General features: G+C 38.7%; 1 protein-coding gene across 1 annotated transcript in view; it reads left to right on the forward strand.

Moving 5' to 3' along the window:
* Positions 1-20,243, forward strand: part of RAB3GAP2 (RAB3 GTPase activating non-catalytic protein subunit 2) — a 103,005-nt gene that overhangs the window by 27,950 nt on the left and 54,812 nt on the right. The window contains exons 3-8 of the mRNA XM_043485874.1: positions 10,767-10,890; positions 11,752-11,833; positions 13,915-13,962; positions 14,051-14,126; positions 14,446-14,547; positions 18,847-18,946. Of these exons, the coding sequence (XP_043341809.1) occupies positions 10,767-10,890; positions 11,752-11,833; positions 13,915-13,962; positions 14,051-14,126; positions 14,446-14,547; positions 18,847-18,946 (532 nt within the window). The remainder of the gene's footprint in view (positions 1-10,766; positions 10,891-11,751; positions 11,834-13,914; positions 13,963-14,050; positions 14,127-14,445; positions 14,548-18,846; positions 18,947-20,243) is intronic.

Raw genomic sequence — 20,243 nt, forward strand, 5'->3', positions numbered from 1 at the left:
TTTCCTAAGGTGGGCCTCATCAGGACTTTGGACTATTAGAAACACTTTTGTTTCCCAATGACCTTCCTCTCCACATTAACACAAAGCTGGGTTTAGCCTAGTGCTTCTCAACCAGGGATGATTTCACCACTGAGGGAACATTTGGCAACGTCTTGAGACACTTTTGCTTGTCATAGCTTGCGGGGGGGTGCTAACTGGAGGGATGCTGCGAGGTATCTTACAGTGCACAGGGCATCCTCCAAAACAGGATTGTCCACCCAAAATGTTAGTCATGCTGGAGTTCGGAAATCAAAATCGTGGGAAGCCCGGGGTTTTTTGTGTCAATCTCTCAGCCTTTCTTCCTGCCTTTACCACCTTTTGTTCTCTAAAATTTCTTGGCCTCGTTTGGGGGCCTCCAAGCTTTTGGTCTTGTAAATCAGCTATGCCTCAATTTAAAAAATAAAGTTATTTAATTTTTTTTTTTAAAGGAGGGGGAAAAAACCCCTTTTGATCTTTATGGCCATGAGTTTGGTTTTAGTAGATTCCGGTGGAGTGGTCTGCTAGTGTGAAAAGTGCAGCTAAAGAACTGTTCACCAGCAAACAGTGTAAGCTTGTTCTTGGGTCTTTGGCCACAGACCAACCAACAGTCCAGGTTCAGTCTTAGTGGCAATATTAATGCCTCAATATTTAAGAGCAACCTGTTTTTAGTCTCTGTATTTAGTCTCCATATTTTAGTCACCACTTTTTCTTGCTCTCGACAGTTGTTCATTTTAGTTCAAGTCTGGACTTCTCAGGCATTCCTGCAGGGTAGATTCTGGGAGTTGGTTTTGCATAGTGATGGGTCTCTGGTCTTCTGGCAGGGAGAGAGGGACAGCGACTGAGTGTGAGGCGTAGGGGAGGGGATCTGTCTAAGCACTCTCAACCAAGCCTTCTGACTTCAGCCACTCTTCGCTGTCACTTCCACAGGGAGCTGGCACCAGTTCCTAAGCCTGTTGGCAATTTTGCAGTGCAACTGGAGTTGCTTCTCAGCTTTCCCCAGCATCACTTTAGTGGGAGTTAGTTTTCTAAGGACTGTAAAATCAGTTACCCTCTGTCCATCTGCTTTCTAGTTCTCAAATTTTAGAGGTTTTTCTCCCCTTTTCTTTTTGCCCATACTTGAAGCAAAATCTTTTCCTATTGGTTTTAGAGGGGTTGAGAGTGCTGGGGAAAGTGAGAGTAAAATTGATATGTTTAATTCTCTTTATGTCAAGGTCCGTATAGACTTCATTTTTACATACTGTTCTAAGTCTTGCCTTTTCCATTTAGTGCAATATGGAGGTTTTTCTGTATCTCCATATATAAACCATGTAGTTCTTTTAAAGTAGTACTATTTCATTGTATAGATGTATTGTGATTGATTTAGGCACACCCCTGTTGAGGGACATTTTGTTTTTGTTCTCTTTTCTGTCACAGGCAGTGCTGTAATCATTTTTACATCTGTGCATCTTTGGTTACAGATGTGTGCAGTATAATGAATGAAAGTCAGACTGCCGGAATTTCTGGCCTATCTCTGCCACTCGGTGACTGGACAGCCTTGGACAAGTTCTGTAACTTCTCTCAGTCCAGTTGCCTCATTCCTAAAGTGGGACTAATAGGATTATCAGTCATAGGATTAAAATTACAGGATTATTAGGAGGATGAAATGAGATGTGCTTAGAATAGTACCTGGAACATACATAGTATGTGCTCAGTAAATGTTGGCCATTCTTATTTTTCCTTTAGAATAAATTCCTAAAAGGTATACGTGGTGTTGTTGTTTTAGTTATTACTAAGTCATCTCTGACTCTTTTGCGATCCCATGGTCTGTAGCTCGCCAGTTTCCATCCATGGGATTTCCCAGGTAAGAATACTGGAGTGGGTTGCCATTTCCTTCTCTAGTTGACCTTCCTGACCCAGAAATGGAACCCATGTCTCCTGCATTGGCAGGCGGATTCTTTACCACTGAGCCACCAGGGAAGCCCGAAAAGGTATACATGTATATTTCAGATTTTAATAGAAATTGCCAAATGGTGCTTCCAAAAACCTGCCTCAGTGTATATTCCAAACATAGTGAGACTGTCTTCCTTCACTCTCTGTGTCACAGAAATGAAAACATCTCTGAGCTAATTGCTATTTATTTTGTAAAAAATGAAATATTTCTCTGTACGTCTATTTTTAGCAATCCGGGGAAACTCAAGACTATGAGGGATGGATATGTTTTCTTATGGTGGTACTTTCTGAAATCATTGGCCCCTAGTAGATTATCAAACTATATACTTTGCAAAATAAGAATGATGTGAAATGCCATTTCAGTGCTTTAATTTGTATTTTTAAATTTATGAGTGAAGTTGGTCATCTTTGCATGCTTTTCACTCACATATTTTTGGGGGAATGTGTACTGGGGTGTGTGTGTGTGTGTGTGTGTGTGTGTGTGTGAACACTAATAGCAATTTAAGGTCCATAGCATAGTTTAGTTGTCAGATCTGTTCTTACTTACGTTGGATGCTGATTGTTTCTTATTTATTGAATCTTATTTGTCCAACTAGATAGTGAAGTTTTTGAGCAATAATTGTTTAGTACTTTCTTATATCCCGTGGTGCCTAGGAAGCACATAGATTTTAGTATTAAGTATAGTCTCAAAAATAAAGAAGTTTGACTTTTATGTTTGGTACTTTGTTGTAATTTTTTGTGAGTAATTTTTGTAAAAATGAAGTTTACGAAAAAAAAAATTAAATAAAAATGAAGTTTACAGAAAATTCAGGTAGGAAAAAATATAGTGAATAAGATAATCAACTTTCTGACATCTAAGAATAGTCATCATTACTAACTTTAAGAAGTTATAATTGTAGGCATATTTGACTGAGTGGTTGGATGAATGGGCACACAGATAATTCTCTAAAAATGGGATCATATTATATATACAATTTAAAATAATAGCAGAATTAATCCTACTGGAATTGACAGTTGAAATAAAACTGGAAGCGTTACTGAATTATTAAGTTACTCTAAGGTTAGAAAGAAAAATGATTTTAAAAACTGAGAGATTGAAGTCAGAGATTTTTGTGACTAATTGTGTTTGTAATTTTTTTTCCTTTGAGTTATCCATAATGAAATTTGTAACCAACTTTATAGCTCTTGCTTTGTCTCATTTAAATTTTGACAAGACCTTAATTTTGGATGTTTGATTTGAGAATTTTAGTCTGCAATCTGGAAAATGGCCAAGAACAATACTTTTCATGCTGTGTTAGAGAAAGCTCTCAGGTTCTGCAGAGACGCTTCCTCATTTCTGCTTTTATCTATTTCATATATTAAAATACTGTGTAAAGTTTGGTTTGGGAATAAGAAAGTCCTGCAACCTAAAAAAAAAGTTTGAGAAGCATTGGGTAATACATATGCTTATAGGAAACTAGGAAAAATAAAAAGACAACTTATATAGCATTGTTATTTATTTCTTTGTGTTTCGGAATTGCTGAGCACTTACATCTCTTGGTTAAGAAAGTGTAGATGACTAGTTTATTCCCATGAATTAGGAAGTAGAAATACTGAGAATGTACGCAGGATATGCTGACGGTCCCTTATTTGTACTGGATTCTGTTGGCACCACTGTTACATGTACGTGTCTGCGACAGCACACGACAGTGACAGTGAGAACTGCAAATGATGGACTTGTTAGCTAAAGTTGAAAGCTTTGAAAAATTACTCTGGGCTACTGCAGAGGCTCTCTAGTCATCACAGTGGTTGATACACCAGAAGACATTTGCCACTCTTCACAGAGTGATATTTACCAGCCCCTGTGGTGGCCAGCTATAATTGAAAGGTTGGTTAAATTACTGCATTTTCCATCTCCTGTCTTGTGAAAGACTAATCGTTTGACGAATTTGTGGGATTAACATCAAAAGAAATAAAATTTTAAAATATGTATTTGTTACAGTCCTAGTGTTTAGAATGGATTCCTTTTCATAATCTGCATTGATGGCTTCCATATTTGTGCAGATTAAGAAAAAATTTTACTTATCTCAAGGCAAAGAAAAAACTTTGAAGTTTAGGATATGCTAAAGAAAATTATACATTCCCTTTTCCCACCCCTAAGCAGGAGCTGTGTTTTATAGATAATGGATGAATTTAATGTTAATTTTAGTATCTGAGTGCTTGCTGGTGTTTGTGGAAAGCCAAGGTAGTCCTTGATGGTGCTGTTTTTGATTTTTAAGTATCGTGCCTCACTAGGGAAATTAAGTACTTTATCACATGATCACATTATTTTAGAATCATTACCTTCAAGGGAGCATTGTTCATGGCCATGGGCCCCATATTCATGTGGGAGGTTTTCAGAAAAATCTTTATTGGTAGCAGAAGCCCTTATGGTACAAAACAGTGATGAGCTTGCATCTTACCGGCCAGCAAATGTGTGTTGGCACATTCTTACGAGACCTTGACAGCCCACTTTCCACCCTTTAGTTTTTTAATCATCGAGGGGCGCTTGTCTTTCAGTCTGGAAGTGGACTAGAGCTCCTTGCCACCCCCTTCATTCTGAATGCAGAGAAGAGCGGGGTTGAAAGCGCTGCGACAGTTGTGCTTCCAGGGCCCAGCTTCTCAGGGCAGTGCAGTGTGGAAACAGCACGGAGGGAACAGCACCCCAGGGCCTGCGTTCAAATGCCTGTCCAAATCCCCGCTCCCTCTGATGTAGGGAAGGAGAGTAGCCATGGAACCTTCTTGTAGAGCAACAGGGAGAAGTAAGCCCGATTTGTGTGGAGAGCGTTTAGCACATGTACTAAGTGTCTGGCACTTAGTAAGTGTTTGGCGGATGTTCCTGTGTACATCATCCAGGTCACTGATGTCAGCCCTCTGTCATTCCTGTTGAGTTAGGTGGCCAAACCCAAACACACATCTGGAGCAAACACTTTTTGATGGAATCACTGTCCTCTGCCTAGGGTGGCGCCAAAGGATTCCTTTATCATGAGAGGAGATTTCACATGACTGGCCTCATTCCTGCCACGTTGCTCGGGTGTAAGTAGCAGGCATTCTAGGACAGTGAACAGTGTAGGACATCTGCTTTCCCATCCTTTTGTTCTTTGCTTGCCTTTGTGTATAGCGTATTAATTGTTGATTCAGATGTACCAAGGGATTTCTTTTTCTTTTTGAGGACTTATTGAAAGACGTTTGATTTATAGGAGTTCTTCACCCACCTCCACTCCCAATTGTTTTCAATTCTTCCATTTGCTTTATCATTTTCTGATAAAATTCACACTGCATGGGGCAAAATAGCCAAGCCTGTGGAGAAATAGCACATTTTAGCTCTGTTTATAATTTTAAAGATAATACTTATTTTTAGTTGTGTCCTTAAAAGGCTTTTTATTTTATCAAATCTGATACATTGAATATTGTACCTTCAGAATTACAAGTGACCAGGAACTTGTGGTTGCTTCTACCCCGCCCCAGTGTGGCTGTGGATCAAAAGAGCTATCGAGCTTGTGTTAAGAGCACACACAATTGCATTTCGTGACAAGCTAGAATCATTCCCAAGCAGCAAGACTAAAGCTTTAAATCTAGAATTTTATAACACGTCAAATCCTAATGATGATATGATATCTTAATATAATGTAAGCTAGTATACTACAAGCCCTAGGGAAGGAAATGGTAATGTATATTCCAGTATTCTTGCCTGGGAAGTCCCATGACAGAGGAGTCTGGAAGGGTATAATCTGTGCAGTTGCAAAACAGTTGAAGGTGACTTAACCACAACAACAGGAATAGCATACCTTATTTCCTTGTGCTTTGCAGATTATAGTGGTTTTTTGTTTCTTTTTTTTACAAATTGAAGGTTTGTGGCAACCTTGCATCAAACAAGTGATCAACGCAACTTTCCAACATTTGTTCACTTCCTATTTCTTTGTCACATTTTTCTAATTCTTGAAATATTTCAGATCTTCTGCTGGTAAAACGATTATGATTCACTGAAGGCTAAGATGATGGTTAGCATTTTTTATCAGTAAATATTTTTAAATTACAGAATGTACATTTTTTAGGCATAATGCTGTTATGCACTTAATAGACCACAGGATAGTATAAACATAACTTTTATATGCACTGGGAAATCAAAAATTCACGTGACTCACGTTGTTGTGCTGTTTGCTTTCTTGTGGAGGTCTGTAGCTGAACCCACAGTATCTCTGACCTCTGCCTGTGTAATATAGTCATGTGAGTGTTCTGTAACTTAATTTTGGTATCTGGAACTCCCGCTTGTACTCATTCAGCTTTGCCATGACAGACTAGGAGGATCTGCTTTTAGTCCCACAGTCACAGGAAGGATGGAGAGTTGGAGAGTGAAGAGTGATAGAAGGTATTGGTTTTCGCCATCTTCTCACCCCTCCCCCGCCAGCCCTCATCATCAGTAGATGAAACTGGAATGCTGATCATGTGGTTTCATGTTACTAAAAACGTACATTAATGAGATGGCTCAGCAAGGGTAGGGATGTAACCAGTCATTGTGGAGTAGTTTCTCTGAATTTGCTTCTCAGTGATATCTACTTGTGCTTTCATCTTGGTTAATTCTTACAGGGCAAAATTCTTGTTGGTGCTGAAATGGCTTATAGTCCACTTGCTGGACATGGTGGCAGACAAAGCTTGATTATAATTTGATACTGAGTTCTAGACCCAGTAGAGAGAGTAGTACTTTGGATGTTTACTTGTACGTACATGGATATTGTACCTACATGGATATGTCAGCCATAATCTTAAAATGTTAAATCATAAAATTACTTAAGGAAAAATATTACTAAAGATACTATTATTCCTTATGGATACATTACTTAGCATACTAGCCTTGAATCAGTTGCTTGTTGTCATATAGTTTCATGTGTAAGAATACATACTAGGTTATTCAAGTATCTTTGTGAATATAAATAAGGAGGAATTGGAAAGCTGTTATTCACTCATGTTTGCAGTTGTGCAGTGAACAGAGTAGAGGAGTCATAGAAAGGATTAAAGACGTCTAGTCTAGGGTTAGAGCAATGCAATCACAGAAGAAACATCAGAGGATAGTATGACTTTTCATGGCAATAAATTCAAAAGATGGTAAAGTCAGAGGAGAAGGGGATTGCAATAGGAACTGGCACGTGAGATGGACAGAGAGAAAAGAGAAGAAAGAGTCTTTCTAAAGGAGAACTCAGAGCAATGCCTCAAGAATGTGCTGACTCCCATGTTCAAATATGGTTCCTCACAGCTCTAAATCAGTTTGCAGAACCACAGAAAGAGTAGCCTGGTATATTGTTGTTGTGTCGTTGCTAAGCTGTGTTCAGACTGTTTATGACCCCATGGACTGTAGCCAGCCAGGCTCCTCCGTTCATGGGATTTCCCAGGCTAGAATTCTGGAGCAGATTGCCATTCTTCGAGGGATCTTCCCGACCCAGGAGTCAAACCTGCGTCTCCTGCATTGGCAGGTGAATTCTTTACCTCTTAGCCACCAGGGAAGCCCAGTCTGCTGTATAGTGATAAGTAATAGAGAAGTTCTTTCAGAGAAAACGCTTTTCACTGACGCAGACTGGAGTCAGATCCTAAGGCTTCTTAAAGATCTGTTGCAGTCGCCCGCCAAGGTGAGCGTGGTCCTCCTCTGGCCTCAGACACTGATTGTGTGGCAGGGAGTGCACATTCTTAACCGTCCCAAGACTCTACTATCTGTATTGTCGAATGAGGTTTGGGCCAGTTAGTCTTTAAGTTCCTTCCATCTTTGCATTTTTTAAACTCTCTGTCTTTTGGGCAAATGTAAACACAGCTGTCATCCTTACTAGTGACATTATTTTGAAAACAGGATAAAAACAGGAATAATACTCTTTGTTGAAAAGTAACTTTTACAAACTTTTTGGAGTTTACTGTTTGAACAAAATTTTGGAAGTATGATAAAAGGAAGGAACCCATTTGTATAGATGTTCTATTATTTAAAAAAATATTTTTTTGTAGAGCTTGCCAGAAATAGAGCTGTATTATCCCTTTTCTGGAGCACTGTTTGGATTTCTCCTGTTGGAATGAGATGGAAATTTTATAGAGCAGTCAAGGAGTTCAGATACTCTAAGTTTCTTACCAAACACAGCACTTAGATAATAACCCTGCATGGCTCTCCCTGCTTTGATTCTTGTCCTGAAGGAAGGAGGTTTTCACTTGAAAACTCCTGAACCTCAGAGTTCGTGTAATTAGATCTCATTAAAGTGGAGGGAACCATAAGGTGGTGATGCCCTCGGCGGCCAAGGCTCTGTGAGGAGTCCTGGGTGAGTGCTGGCTAAACAGACTGTGCGCTCGGGCGGAAAGTGTGGGTCAAGGCAGAAGTTCATTACAACTAACTTAGAACTTTCTTAGAACTAACTTACAACTTTCACTTTTTAGGGAATAATTTTCTCCCTGGCTTATATGTAGAAAAATGCACATTAAAAACAGCAGACTGGATAATAAAAGTCCTAAAAATTGTTGTTTTACTAAAATAAGGGATCTTGCCAGTATGACTCTTCTCCCTGTCTTTTGGGAGTGAGTGCAACCTCTTTAGCGTACCTTGCAGAGGAAAGAGGAATCTGGTTGATTCCTCAGTGTTCCATTGAGAAGCAAAAATAATCGCATGACTGTTCCAGAGGTTTCAGACTTACATGGAGATTTTCCTAACAATGTCTTATAATCCATATTTTATTTCTGTTTTAAACATATCTTTAATAGTATCACAGCAAGAAATATTTATCTTTCCTAGAAATACTGCCATAATATTTCTGATTAGGATGATTTTCTGTTTTTAAAATCCTTTAAATTTCATTGTACTAGTAATATATTCTTATTGTTTGTGTTAGTCACACAATCATATCTGACTTTTTGCGACCCCATGGACTATAGCCCACCAGGCTCCTCTGTCCACAGAATACTCCAGGCAAGAATACTGGAGTGGGTTGCCATTCCCTTCTCCAGGAGATCTTCCCAACCCACGGATCGAACAGAGGTCTCCCACATTGCAGGGGGATTCTTTACCATCTGAGTTACCAGGGAAGTCCTAAAAGCTTTAAAAACCATAATTTTTTTTTTTATATGACAGCAACCTGCATCTCTTCCACCTCTCTTCCCTCCCATCTTGACTAATTCAATCCAAAAGCTGTTGGCTAGGGTTGAGTAAGGTGGAAGATCAAATGACGTAAAACCTAGAAGCTATAAGAGAGTAAATATTAATAGATCAGTAATTTTACTACATAAAATTTAAAAATTCTGCATGAAGAATACTAAGCTATGACGTGAACTGGGGAAAACTTTTGTTCAAAGAACCAATTTTCTTTGTATGTAAAAATGCTAAGTAAAAAGCGAAATAAGGGAAAGGTATGTAGAGATTTTGTTGTACCATTTTTTAAAATAATGTCAGAACATGCCCCCAAATAGCAGAATTGTTAAGCAGTTTCTAAGGAAAAGAACCTTCAATAGCCATTAAGATGATAGTGTGAAAATTCAGTGGTGTCCCAATTGTGGGTGATTTTCTGCTTCTATTTTCTGTGTTTTGAGTAAAACAAAATAAATCTCCAATAAGCAATACAATGTTATCAGGAAAAATAAATGCTTTATATAAAAAAAAAAGTATATACAAATCACTTAGAGAAAGAACAGCAACCTAACAGAGGGTCTGCAAAGGAAAGGAGCATACTGTTCATAGAAAAGTCTCCTAAGCATATGAAAAAATACCCATTCTCACTCAAAAGAGCAATGCTGTAGACTAAGATACTACTTTTTATGTGCTAGTTGGACAAAGATCAGAGTTAAAGCACTTTTGAAGAGTCCCTGAGGAAGCAAGCACTTTCAAAACTTGCTGGGTCAGATTATAAATTAACATAACTTCTGCAGAGCACAGTTTGGGCACAGCTAGCACATTTACTAACACATGTTCCCTTTGACTAGGAACTTGTCCTGCTGGCATCCTCCCACATAAACTGATAAACATATAAAATTACTCATTGTAACATCATTTGTAGCAGCAAAAGAATGTGAACAACACAAATGTCAATCAGTGGGGGCTGGGGTGTTTCTACAGTGGCTCTACAGCCATCAAAAAATTAAGCAACTTTAGGTAGAGTGAAATCTAAGGTATATGTTAAGAGAAAAAAAATAAAATATAGAAGTATGTATGTAGCATGCTACCATTTGTGTCAGAAAAGGAGAAGGGGTAGTTAATCCTGTTTGCCTGTGTGCGTGGTGTCTCTGGAAGTACACATGAGATACAGTCACACTGCTGTCTCCAGAGTGAACAGCAGGGCGGCTGGAATACAGGAATTGTCAGACTTTGCAAAGACCTTTTTGGATCTGTGAATTTTTAACCATAGGAATTTACCTATATAGTAAGTACATATTCAGTTGAAAAAAAGAAAACACCTTTCAGACCACATAAAACAGAAATGTCATAATTATCATACTTTACAGGCCATAAGTGTCAGATAATATTTTCTTTGCTGTCTAGCTGCAGATGCCCTAGTAGGATTAGTTACCAAATTTCCTAACAGTCATTTCTGGAATGATCCCTGTGTGAGATTCTTTTAATGTCTTGCTATCTGTTTTATTTAAAAATTTTGCATGAATTTTCAAAACTGAGATCTGCTTGTGGTGAGTATTTTATTGGTCATCTTTGACATGTTTTGATAACAGATATTATTGAGACTATAAAAGAATTGGGAAGGTTTCTTTTCCCTTGCTTCTCAAGGTGGACAAGGTGAATTGAACTGTTCTTGATATTTTTCCATGGAAGTAATTGTAGTTTTACTCAACAGGAAGAAGAAGGAAATACTTGCAAACCACAAAAAACTTCCTGGCTTCAGGATTGTATTTTATCATTATCTCCAACCAATGATCTTATGGTTATAGCTCGGGAACAAAAAGCTGTATTTCTAGTGCGTAAGTACTCTGTAATTATCATTTATTTTAATGCATAGAATAGAAAATGGATTAGGGAGAAAGAAAACATATTACTTCTCTATTATATGGTAGCATTTGATAGTTTGATGTGTTGCACAGCACTTTTGATTCTCTTTTATTTCTTTCTCTTCCCCTTTCTTTTGCTTTCTTTTCTGTTTCTTTCCTCTCTGTTTTTCATTCTTGGCTGCAGATACTCTAGCTGTCTCTCTCTGGCACTTCAGAAGCAGTTTTGGGCATTGCCCAGTTCTCACAAGGGGCAGTTAGAGCTAAAAAGGCCACTGATCCCTTCTTAGCAATAATGTGAATTGGGTGACTTTCAACTCTTAATTTGAAAGCTCACAGTACTGTTGTTTCCTATTTGGGGTATAAGCTTAGCTTACAATTTTTGTTGAAGATTAAATTTAAAGTTTGGCTGTATATAGAATGTGGACAACCTCACTGATCAAAATAAGGTCTTGTATTAAATGGGTACCGAGTGGTGCCATTAAGCAGATTTGCCCTCCAATAGCATAAATCTATTAGAAAATTTTTCTCTGCCAATTGAAGGTAAAAGTTTTATAAATAAAAATGGTGGGGTAATACATAAGAATTAATAACTTTATTATATGGATTGAATTGGAAGAAAGACTAAAGAGTTTTTTTATAACACTCTTATAAAAATTTTAAAACATCTTATATTACTTATAGAAAGACCCACATCAATTAATATAGAACTATTAAATTCTGCACTCATCATTCTAAAGGAAAAGAATGAAAGTAATAAATTCTCTGCTTTAGTATGCTGTAATTAAAGTTATTTTGTGTGATGATGTTTGGTTTCTTTTTTTTTTTTTTTTTCAGCGAAATGGAAGCATAGTGATAAAGGGAAGGAAGAAATGCAGTTTGCTGTTGGTTGGAGTGGTTCTTTAAGTGTTGAAGAAGGGTAGGTACCAGTTCTTTTTGTCTCTCCATATGTTAAATGTATATGTGAAATTGTTTTACTTATGTATCAGTCTGCTAAGATGTTTCGTCATTTGGAATGTTGATTAAACGTATGTTCATTGCAGCTTTAGAGATTGTAGGGCATGATTTGGGCAGTAAATTTTAATTTCATTAACCATGTAATTATTAATCAAAGAAGCAAAAAAAAAGCCCTTGTGTTTGGAGAGGATTTACAGGAGAGTGCAAAGAGAATTCCATAATATCCTGTCTACATTTTGTCTTTTCCTTCAGTTCAGTCAGTCAGTTGTGTCAGATTCTTTGCAACCCCATGACAACATGTGGTCCCCTGGAGAAGGGAATGGCAAACCACTCAAGTATTCTTGCCTTGAGAACCCCACGAACAGTCTTTTCCTTAGCTGTTTATTATTATTATTTTTTAGCATACCACGTGGCATATGAGATCTTAGTTGCCCAACCAAGGATCAGAACTGTGTCTCCTGCGGTGGAAGTGTGCACTTTTAACTTCTGGACCACCAGGGAAGCCCCTCATTGTTAATTTTATTCCGCCAAAAAGTCAAGGGCTGCTGTGGTCCTCTCTGCTCTGTTAGCACTGGGCTGGTACTTAAAGGGGACAGTGCTACATTAATTCTTAAAACTCATAAATACTTAAGAAATGCAAGTTAGTAAATTCAAATCTCCTACCGACTGGTTAGAGTTTTAAAACCAGATCTCTAGTATGGTTCCGTGATGGAGCTGCTAGCCTGGAGCCTGCAGCCAACAGTTGTTCTCAGTTAAATTTTTATGACTGAAAGTTATCTGGTTGGAATGAATAAGGTTCTTTAGACTTTAAATTCAGATAAAAGACAATCAAGTAGAAATCCACAGTACATGCTGATACTCTGTAGAGACTCAGTGAACTGTGTTCTACTCTTGTCAAAACAAATGCTGTTTCTCCTTGAGTCATTTAGTCTACGCATTCTGAAGACATTTAATTTCTGTCAGAAATGCACATGCAAGGTTCATTTACTTTAGGGCTTCCCGGATGGCTCAGCAGGTAATGAATCCACCTGCACTGCAGGAGACAGATGTGGGTTCAATCCCTGGGTCGGGAAGATCCCCTGGAGAAGGAAATGGCAACCCACTCCAGTGTTCTTGGCTGGAAAACCCCATGAACGAGGAGCCTGGCAGGCGATAGTCCAGAAGATCGCAGAGAGTCGACACGACTAAGCACACAGGCATGACAGGAGGGCTGAGGCTGTCAAGAGCCTCACCCGCTTATGCTAGTGTGTTACTTTAATACGTTTTCAGTCACCTTAGAGACAACAAACAACCAAAAAGATTCATTTTGTTTGGTGTCTAGTTTGATGTATGGGGAAGAGGATTTATAGTTTGTTGAGTAAGCTGGTGATGGTCCTGAGTTTTGACAGTTTAAGGAAGAGGTCATTAGGAGTTATTTTAATTTTGAGGCTTGTCTCTGGGCATGGGACAAATTTTTCTTGAATCTTCATGTCAGAAAAAGAAAAATCTTTTAGGGACCATCCAGCCCAGCAGGTTCTTAGAAATAGGTTATCAGCAGCAATTTCTGCAAAATATAAAAAAAGAAGCCAGCCAGTTGAAATATGGCAAGTCTCTAGAATCACGTTCCCAACAGAAATGCAGTTTGCCTGTTTTGTGATTGCCAGTTCCTCCCACCTTCTGCCCAAGTTCTTCACTGATGTGGAGGAGAGGGGAACAGTGAGAAATGAGTGCTTGGTGATCCCTTGATGTTTTCTTACTTTTGTGTATAATCAGTTGTATACGGTAAAGGTTTGCTTTTTTACTTTTATACTTTTCATAACAATACAGAATGAAAAATACTGTTTTTTATTAACCTCAAGTGAATGTGATATTAGCTTTTATGTGAATGGGTTTTATTACCCTCCTTATGGTGGAGTTTTGCTCATTTTTTAAATTTCTATATTGGATACAACTGGTCCACATCGCTCATCTTCCACTTAATTGTCCTTTAATATCCAATCATAGAGATACAAAAGTCATTGATAAATTGATTGGGTAAACATATGATTTTGTCTTTGTTTTTAGGGAATGTGTAACCAGTGCTCTGTGCATTCCACTAGCAAGCCAGAAGAGGTAAGGATAAGTGAGTAAGTCAGTCTTTTTTTTTTTTTTTTTGGTTTGATGTATGAACTTTTAAGATCATTGATTTTATTTGTAACAGGAGTTCCACTGGACGTCCAGACTGGACCTGCATCGTGGTGGGCTTTACTTCGGGTTACGTACGCTTTTATACAGAGGTGAGTTGAGTGTTACGCAGTTAAAAGGCACCATTTGACTGGAAAACCTGGTTCCACGTTCCCATTACACTCCTTTGTGACTCACTCCCTGCCACTTGAATATGTAGTTATTCCTTATGGAGGTGAAGGCTGGAACGGGGGAGCCGTGGTGGTGGGAAGTTCTGCTGTAAACTGTAGAGAAGAGAAGCCATGTTCTTCTGCAGACAGACGACCTGGCATCCCTGGAAGACTTGTGGGGGAAACGCCGCTCTGCCCAGCCACGCCTGTTCAGGTATATTGGTGAGAAAACAAGCGGGGCTGTCTCTGTGCTTCCTCCTAGAACGGCGTGCTCCTGCTTGCCCAGCTCCTGAACGAGGACTCAGTGCTTCAGCTCAAATGCAGGACCTACGAAATCCCACGACATCCTGGCGTGACTGAGCAGGTAGCGTAGGAGATTGTGTCCAGAGGGGCAGTGGCTTTACTCTGAAGTAGTCTCTTCTTCCTTCTTGTTGGGTGGAAACTTTAAGGTATCTTCTCGTGGCACAGTTAGCTCTGCTGTCAGATTTTAGAAATAGAAGCTATTCATAACTGAGTAGGGAACACCAGTCCTGCACCAGTAAGTCAGTCTTACTGAAATATTGTATGCTTTGCTCCACAGTGAAATAAAACACTTAAGTTAGAAACCAAAAGGTTTTCTCATTTTTAAAACTTAATAGTGACTTAAGGTAAAAAATGGTTTTATATAACCTTATATCTTTTTTATTTGGATGTAGGTATTAAAAGTATGTAGAGTAAAAGAAAAAAGATTTAGCTGTATAATAGGGCTACTATATTGCACTAACCTATTTCTCAGAAAAGGGGTTATTCAGTTTTTATTTACTGTGGAAAATATTTTATAGTCATAGAAAATTTTGATAGAGAAAATAACACTATTGAGTGTCTAAGGCATGCCACAGTTTTCACTTCTTCCTAGGTGCTGTGTCTCACCTAGGTTTTGGTTGTCTCACAGTCAAAAATTTTGATTGTGTCTACAGTAATTGTAGAGCCACATAAACTAATATGCTCTTGTTCAGCACATCTTGTGTGGTACATTGTCAAAACTATATAATATGCCTTCTCTCTTTGTGCTGTCTGGCTTCCAAGAGGTTTGAAGTAAGCAAATGTATATATATTGTGTTCCTTTGTGAACTTAAATTGTGTGATAGATGGACTGGAGTGAAATTTAACCAGTAAGAAAGACTAGACTAATATCTGTTAATGCTGGTGAATAAGTTAATCAGTAATATTAAGCATTACCTTATGAGTTGCTAGTTTACATGAACAGAATAACTTCTGTGCAAATTTAGAGAAGAGGGAGCTCAATTAGGACTAGGGTAATAAAGGAAAATTTCATCGAGGAGGTAGAGTTTGAATTAAGCCTTGAAAATGGGTGTAGAACTTAGAAAAGAAGGGAAAATATTTTAGATAGTTAGGGAAAAAAAATCAGGGAAGATTCAAACATGGAACTGTGAGACAGCAAAGAAACTGTATAAGAAACTGAGAAACTGTCAAATACTCTGAGTCACCAGATTGTTCATAAATTTGAAAGCCAAGTGAAAATCAGAATTGCTTCAGAAGATTCAGAAGCTACTAGAGATTTATGAGAGGGAAGTAGTATCATCAAAGGGATCTTGAAGGACTTTGTTCCAGATGAATTGGATTTGTGAGAATCTGGAATCAGGGAGGCTAGTTATCCTGTTTTTTTTCAGTTATCAGTAATAGAGTGCAGTGCTGCGAGCCAGGACTGGAATGGCTGTGGGAAGAGGGAGGAACATTTGACAGGACTGGGTTACTGTATCGAGATGCTAAATTTTTTTTTTTTTGGCTGTATCTCGTGTTAGTAGTGGCATGGGCGATCTTTTGCTGTGGCACACAGACTCTCTAGTTGTGCTCAGGCTCGGGGGTTGCAGCATCTGGGCTTAGTTGCTCCACTGCACGTAGGATCTTAGTTCCCTACCAGGGGTTGAACCTGCGTCCCCTGCATTGCAAGGCAGATTCTTAACCACTGGACCACCAAGAAAGTCCCAAGGTGTCAAATTTAAAGAGAAAAATGAGTTGGCTCTAAGATCTCCTGCATGAGGCATGCCATTGACGAAGTTGGAAGAAGGGACTGCCTTGGTAGTATACAAAGATTATAAATTTTATTTTGTACATGTTTGAGGTGATGGTAGGAAATAAAATGAAAATACCATCATGCCTGTAGTGATACAGAACTACCCCAGAGGCACAAAGGCTAGATTGAAGATGATGATTGAAGTCGCAGATATTGAACGAACTCTTCCAAGGACCCGTTACAGGAAAATGAAACGGAAGGCTGAAGACTTAAGTTATAATGCTGATCGTAAGGAGTTGGGAGGAAATGGGACTACTGCAGGAAACAAACAAGGAACTGTTGGAAATCCAAGAAGGTGATCTGTTTATTTAAGCTGCCTCTCAAGAGCCATTTCCCTTTTTTTAAAAAACAAAAACAAAACAAATTCCCTGGAAGATGAAGTTTGTTTAAACACTTTAAACTTGACTGTGTTTGTAATAATCTGTTTTTAGAGCTGGTGGAAAAATATAACTTAGATTTAAATACTTGCTTGCTGTTTGCATTTGTGAGTCAAAATCTTTTCACTGAAAACTGTTTATTAAACACACGGAGGGAAGTCTTTGTTGTTACTCTGTACTCTACAGAAGCATCTTTTGGTCCAGTGTCCATCAGTTTGTATATCAGAAATACCTATTTGCTGCATCTTTAGTGCACTCCCACATCTATTAAAGATCACAAGAGCAGATTTCCTTGTAATTCAGTTCTGGGGCAGTGAGTGTAGTAGGTGGGATAACTGATCTTTGCAGGAGAAGATTCCAATGGGAGATGTTTTTCTGGAATGCCAAAGAAGCCTCTTCTGTGGTTTCTGCACAAAAATCCCTATCATTTAGCACAATTTCTGCAGCTTTTGGACACTGGTATTTGTAAGAGTTTCTTTTTCAGGAAAACAGTCTTGTTTTGGAGATACTTGGCTAGCTGGTGATTGGCTCCTCCCTGTCAGGGACCCCTCTCCCCCCGCCCTGCTCAGTGGACTGCGTAAGCTTAGCATTGTCAAATTATCGTGTGAACCCCGACATCAGCTCCCACCCCTTGTGGCCCACAAAAATGTTTAAAAATGGAAACACCCAATAGTCCAGTAGAAAAAAAGGACAAGGCAGTTCTCAAAAGAAGAAATATAACTGGTCGACAGCATATGATAAACTTTTGAACGTTACTGATAATCTCAGAACTATAAGCAGCTACATTTGGATAATTTTTCACCTTTCAGATTGGCAAAGATGAAGATTAACAAAGCTTGGTGACAGAGGGAGAGTCAGGCACTGTCATGTATTGTTGGTGGAGTTATAAACTGATAGGTACTTTCTTGAGATAGTTTAATAATATGGATGAAAATGAAAATTGTGAATGCTTTGTGACCCACCAGACCTCCTTGAAGGAATTTAGATCAAAGTAATGTGAAAAGATACATACAAAAGAATGTTTACTGCAGTGATGTTTATAATAAAGTATTTCTTTCATTCATAAACATTCATTTACTGCCCGTTATGTGCCCAGCCCAGTTGTAATCACTGAGAATCCATTTTTGAACCAGACATGCAAAGTTTCTGCTTTTGTGGAGCCTACAGTTTGGAGGTGATGGAGGGTAACCAATGATGAACAGCTGGAGATTTTCCAGGATGTTTTCAGCCTCTGATAGGTGCCGTGAGGGAAGTAATCATGTTGATGAGATTGAAATGAGACAAGGAAATGGAATTGATGTTTGAGACAGAGACTCAGGAGTAGCCTTTCAGAGCACCTGCATTTGAGCCAAGATCTGAGTGATCAAAAGAAAGGCAGGCAACGACTTGAGAGGTGAAGGTGCAATGACCTTTGTGTTAAGGGTGCAAGGGGAGAGGGACAAGATGATATTAGAGGGAGAGGCCCCATCTTGAAGCTTGAGTAGAGTTCAGGTTTTATTCTAAGTGCAGAAGGGAGCCAATGGAGAGATTTAATCAGGGCAGTAGTTCTGCTGTGTCTCAGGAAGATCACTCCAGCTGTGGAGTGTGGATGGTAGAGAGGGAGAGTGGAACCAGCAGGCCAAACTCAATGTCCGTCAGTAATAACTGAAATTTTGGTACATACGATGCAATACAGCATTGCCACAACAAAAATTGATTTGCTCACTTACTGAAATGGAAGAATATCATTGATACATTACTGAATAAGGAAAAACCTGTTACAGAATACTGTATATGGTATAGTCTTGTACAAAAGTGTGTGATTATGTATGACCCTATATACTGAAATATGTCTGGGATTTCAGGTGAGTTTCTTTTCTCTTCGTTTTACTTTTATGTGTTGTTTGCATCCATATAGTGACTAAATTTCACTTTTATGAAACTTGTACTTTTTTGGGTTACTCCCTTTGTCTTGAAAATATTCACCATGTACAAAGGCTCATATTTGAGAAGAATTTTAAGTCCTTGACCAAAAGGCATTCAAAAAAAACAAAGTCTGTTTGTTTTTTTTTACTATTCCTCTGCCTGCTGTTGTCTTATGTGTTTGGTGTTTGATGGTTGTTTAGTTATAGTATTCCTTTATTTTACATTAATCATGATATTCAGCTATAACAGAAACATAGATATGCTTATTTGGCAGTAATGGAAATATTTCTTCTTCTTCCTTTAACAGAATGAAGAGTTGAGTATATTATATCCAGCTGCCATTGTGACTATTGATGGATTTAGCCTTTTTCAGTCTCTTCGTGCTTGTCGAAATCAGGTAGCAAAAGGTAATTTTGGGCAAGAAATAGCTAACTTGTGGTGATATTTGTCTTATTTAATTTAATCTACTTTGAAAAATGCGTCTTCTAAACTAAAAAGGCCTTCTGAACTAGTTCTATAGAGGAAAAAAAAAACAACAACCCACTACTATAGAAATGGGAGTCTAGTAGATTGCTTCCCTGGTGGCTCAGATGGTAAAGAATCCGCCTGCAGTGTGGGAGACCTGGGTTTGATCCCTGGGTTGGGAAGATCCCCTGCAGGAGAGCAAGGCAACCCACTCCAGTATTCTTGCCTGGGGTATCGCCATGGACAGAGGAGCCTGGCGGGCTACAGTCCATGAGGTTGCAAAGGGTTGAACACGACTGAGCGACTACGCACAGTGGCTTAGTTGGTAAGACGCAGGTGAGGACTAGACCTCTAGCTCTCGTGTTGCCAGGTGAACCGTTGGCTGTTCTCACTAATTCAGCAATATGTCTTGGCCAGTTAAGAGAGAAGCTCAGCACTGGGATAGAGAATTCAGTTGCGTCTCACTGAGGAACCAGATTTCTCAATAGATGAGCACTACTTGGGCCAGCATACTAAAATCTTGTGATTCTGCTTTGCTTCTACTCTCTGGGGGTGAAGAAAGCAGAGAATGTGCAGGGGGCGTTTTCCTCACACTAGGCAGGACTCCACAGGCAGGCAGCATCAGCTGCTTTTAGCTAACTTGAAACACTTCTGAACAGAGAAAACTTAAGAGACCTAAATATAATCTATGTAGGCAACTATGTCAGTTCCAGACTTTGGCATGAAACATGCACTTTAACCTTCCCTACCCATAGTTTAAACTCTGAGGCTATTTTGTCTTTAGAAGAGGATATTGTGTTTCATCAAAAATCAAGATGCACTATTATTTTCTGTTCCACTAAGAAGCAAAAATGCTGCCAGTAAGAGTCACACCATCAGTTTTAAGATTCCAGTTTTAGAGATACTAAAATAAAAGTACCAAAAGCCCCAAGTTACTGCAGATACCAGTGTTGGTGCTGACTTACCCTATTTTCTTCTGGTTTGGAATAAAGGAGCCTTCATGGCCCTAAAAAGAGCAAAGTTTAGCTTGTAAATCATTTAGCTCCCTGAAAGTAGAGTTTAATTAAGATGTGCTATCCAATTCATAAAGATTGTTCATAAATTCAAAACTAAATGGTAAGACACAGAAGAAGCAGTTTCTTCCAGGGAGAGAATGCAGCATCTCACATTGCAATAGAACAGTTTTCACTGTTTTTTAACAGGTTGATATATATGATCAGTATGTTGTTGGTTATGTGG

The sequence above is a fragment of the Cervus canadensis genome, chromosome 13 (assembly GCF_019320065.1).
Source record: "Cervus canadensis isolate Bull #8, Minnesota chromosome 13, ASM1932006v1, whole genome shotgun sequence".
In the NCBI taxonomy this organism is placed as follows: domain Eukaryota; kingdom Metazoa; phylum Chordata; class Mammalia; order Artiodactyla; family Cervidae; genus Cervus; species Cervus canadensis.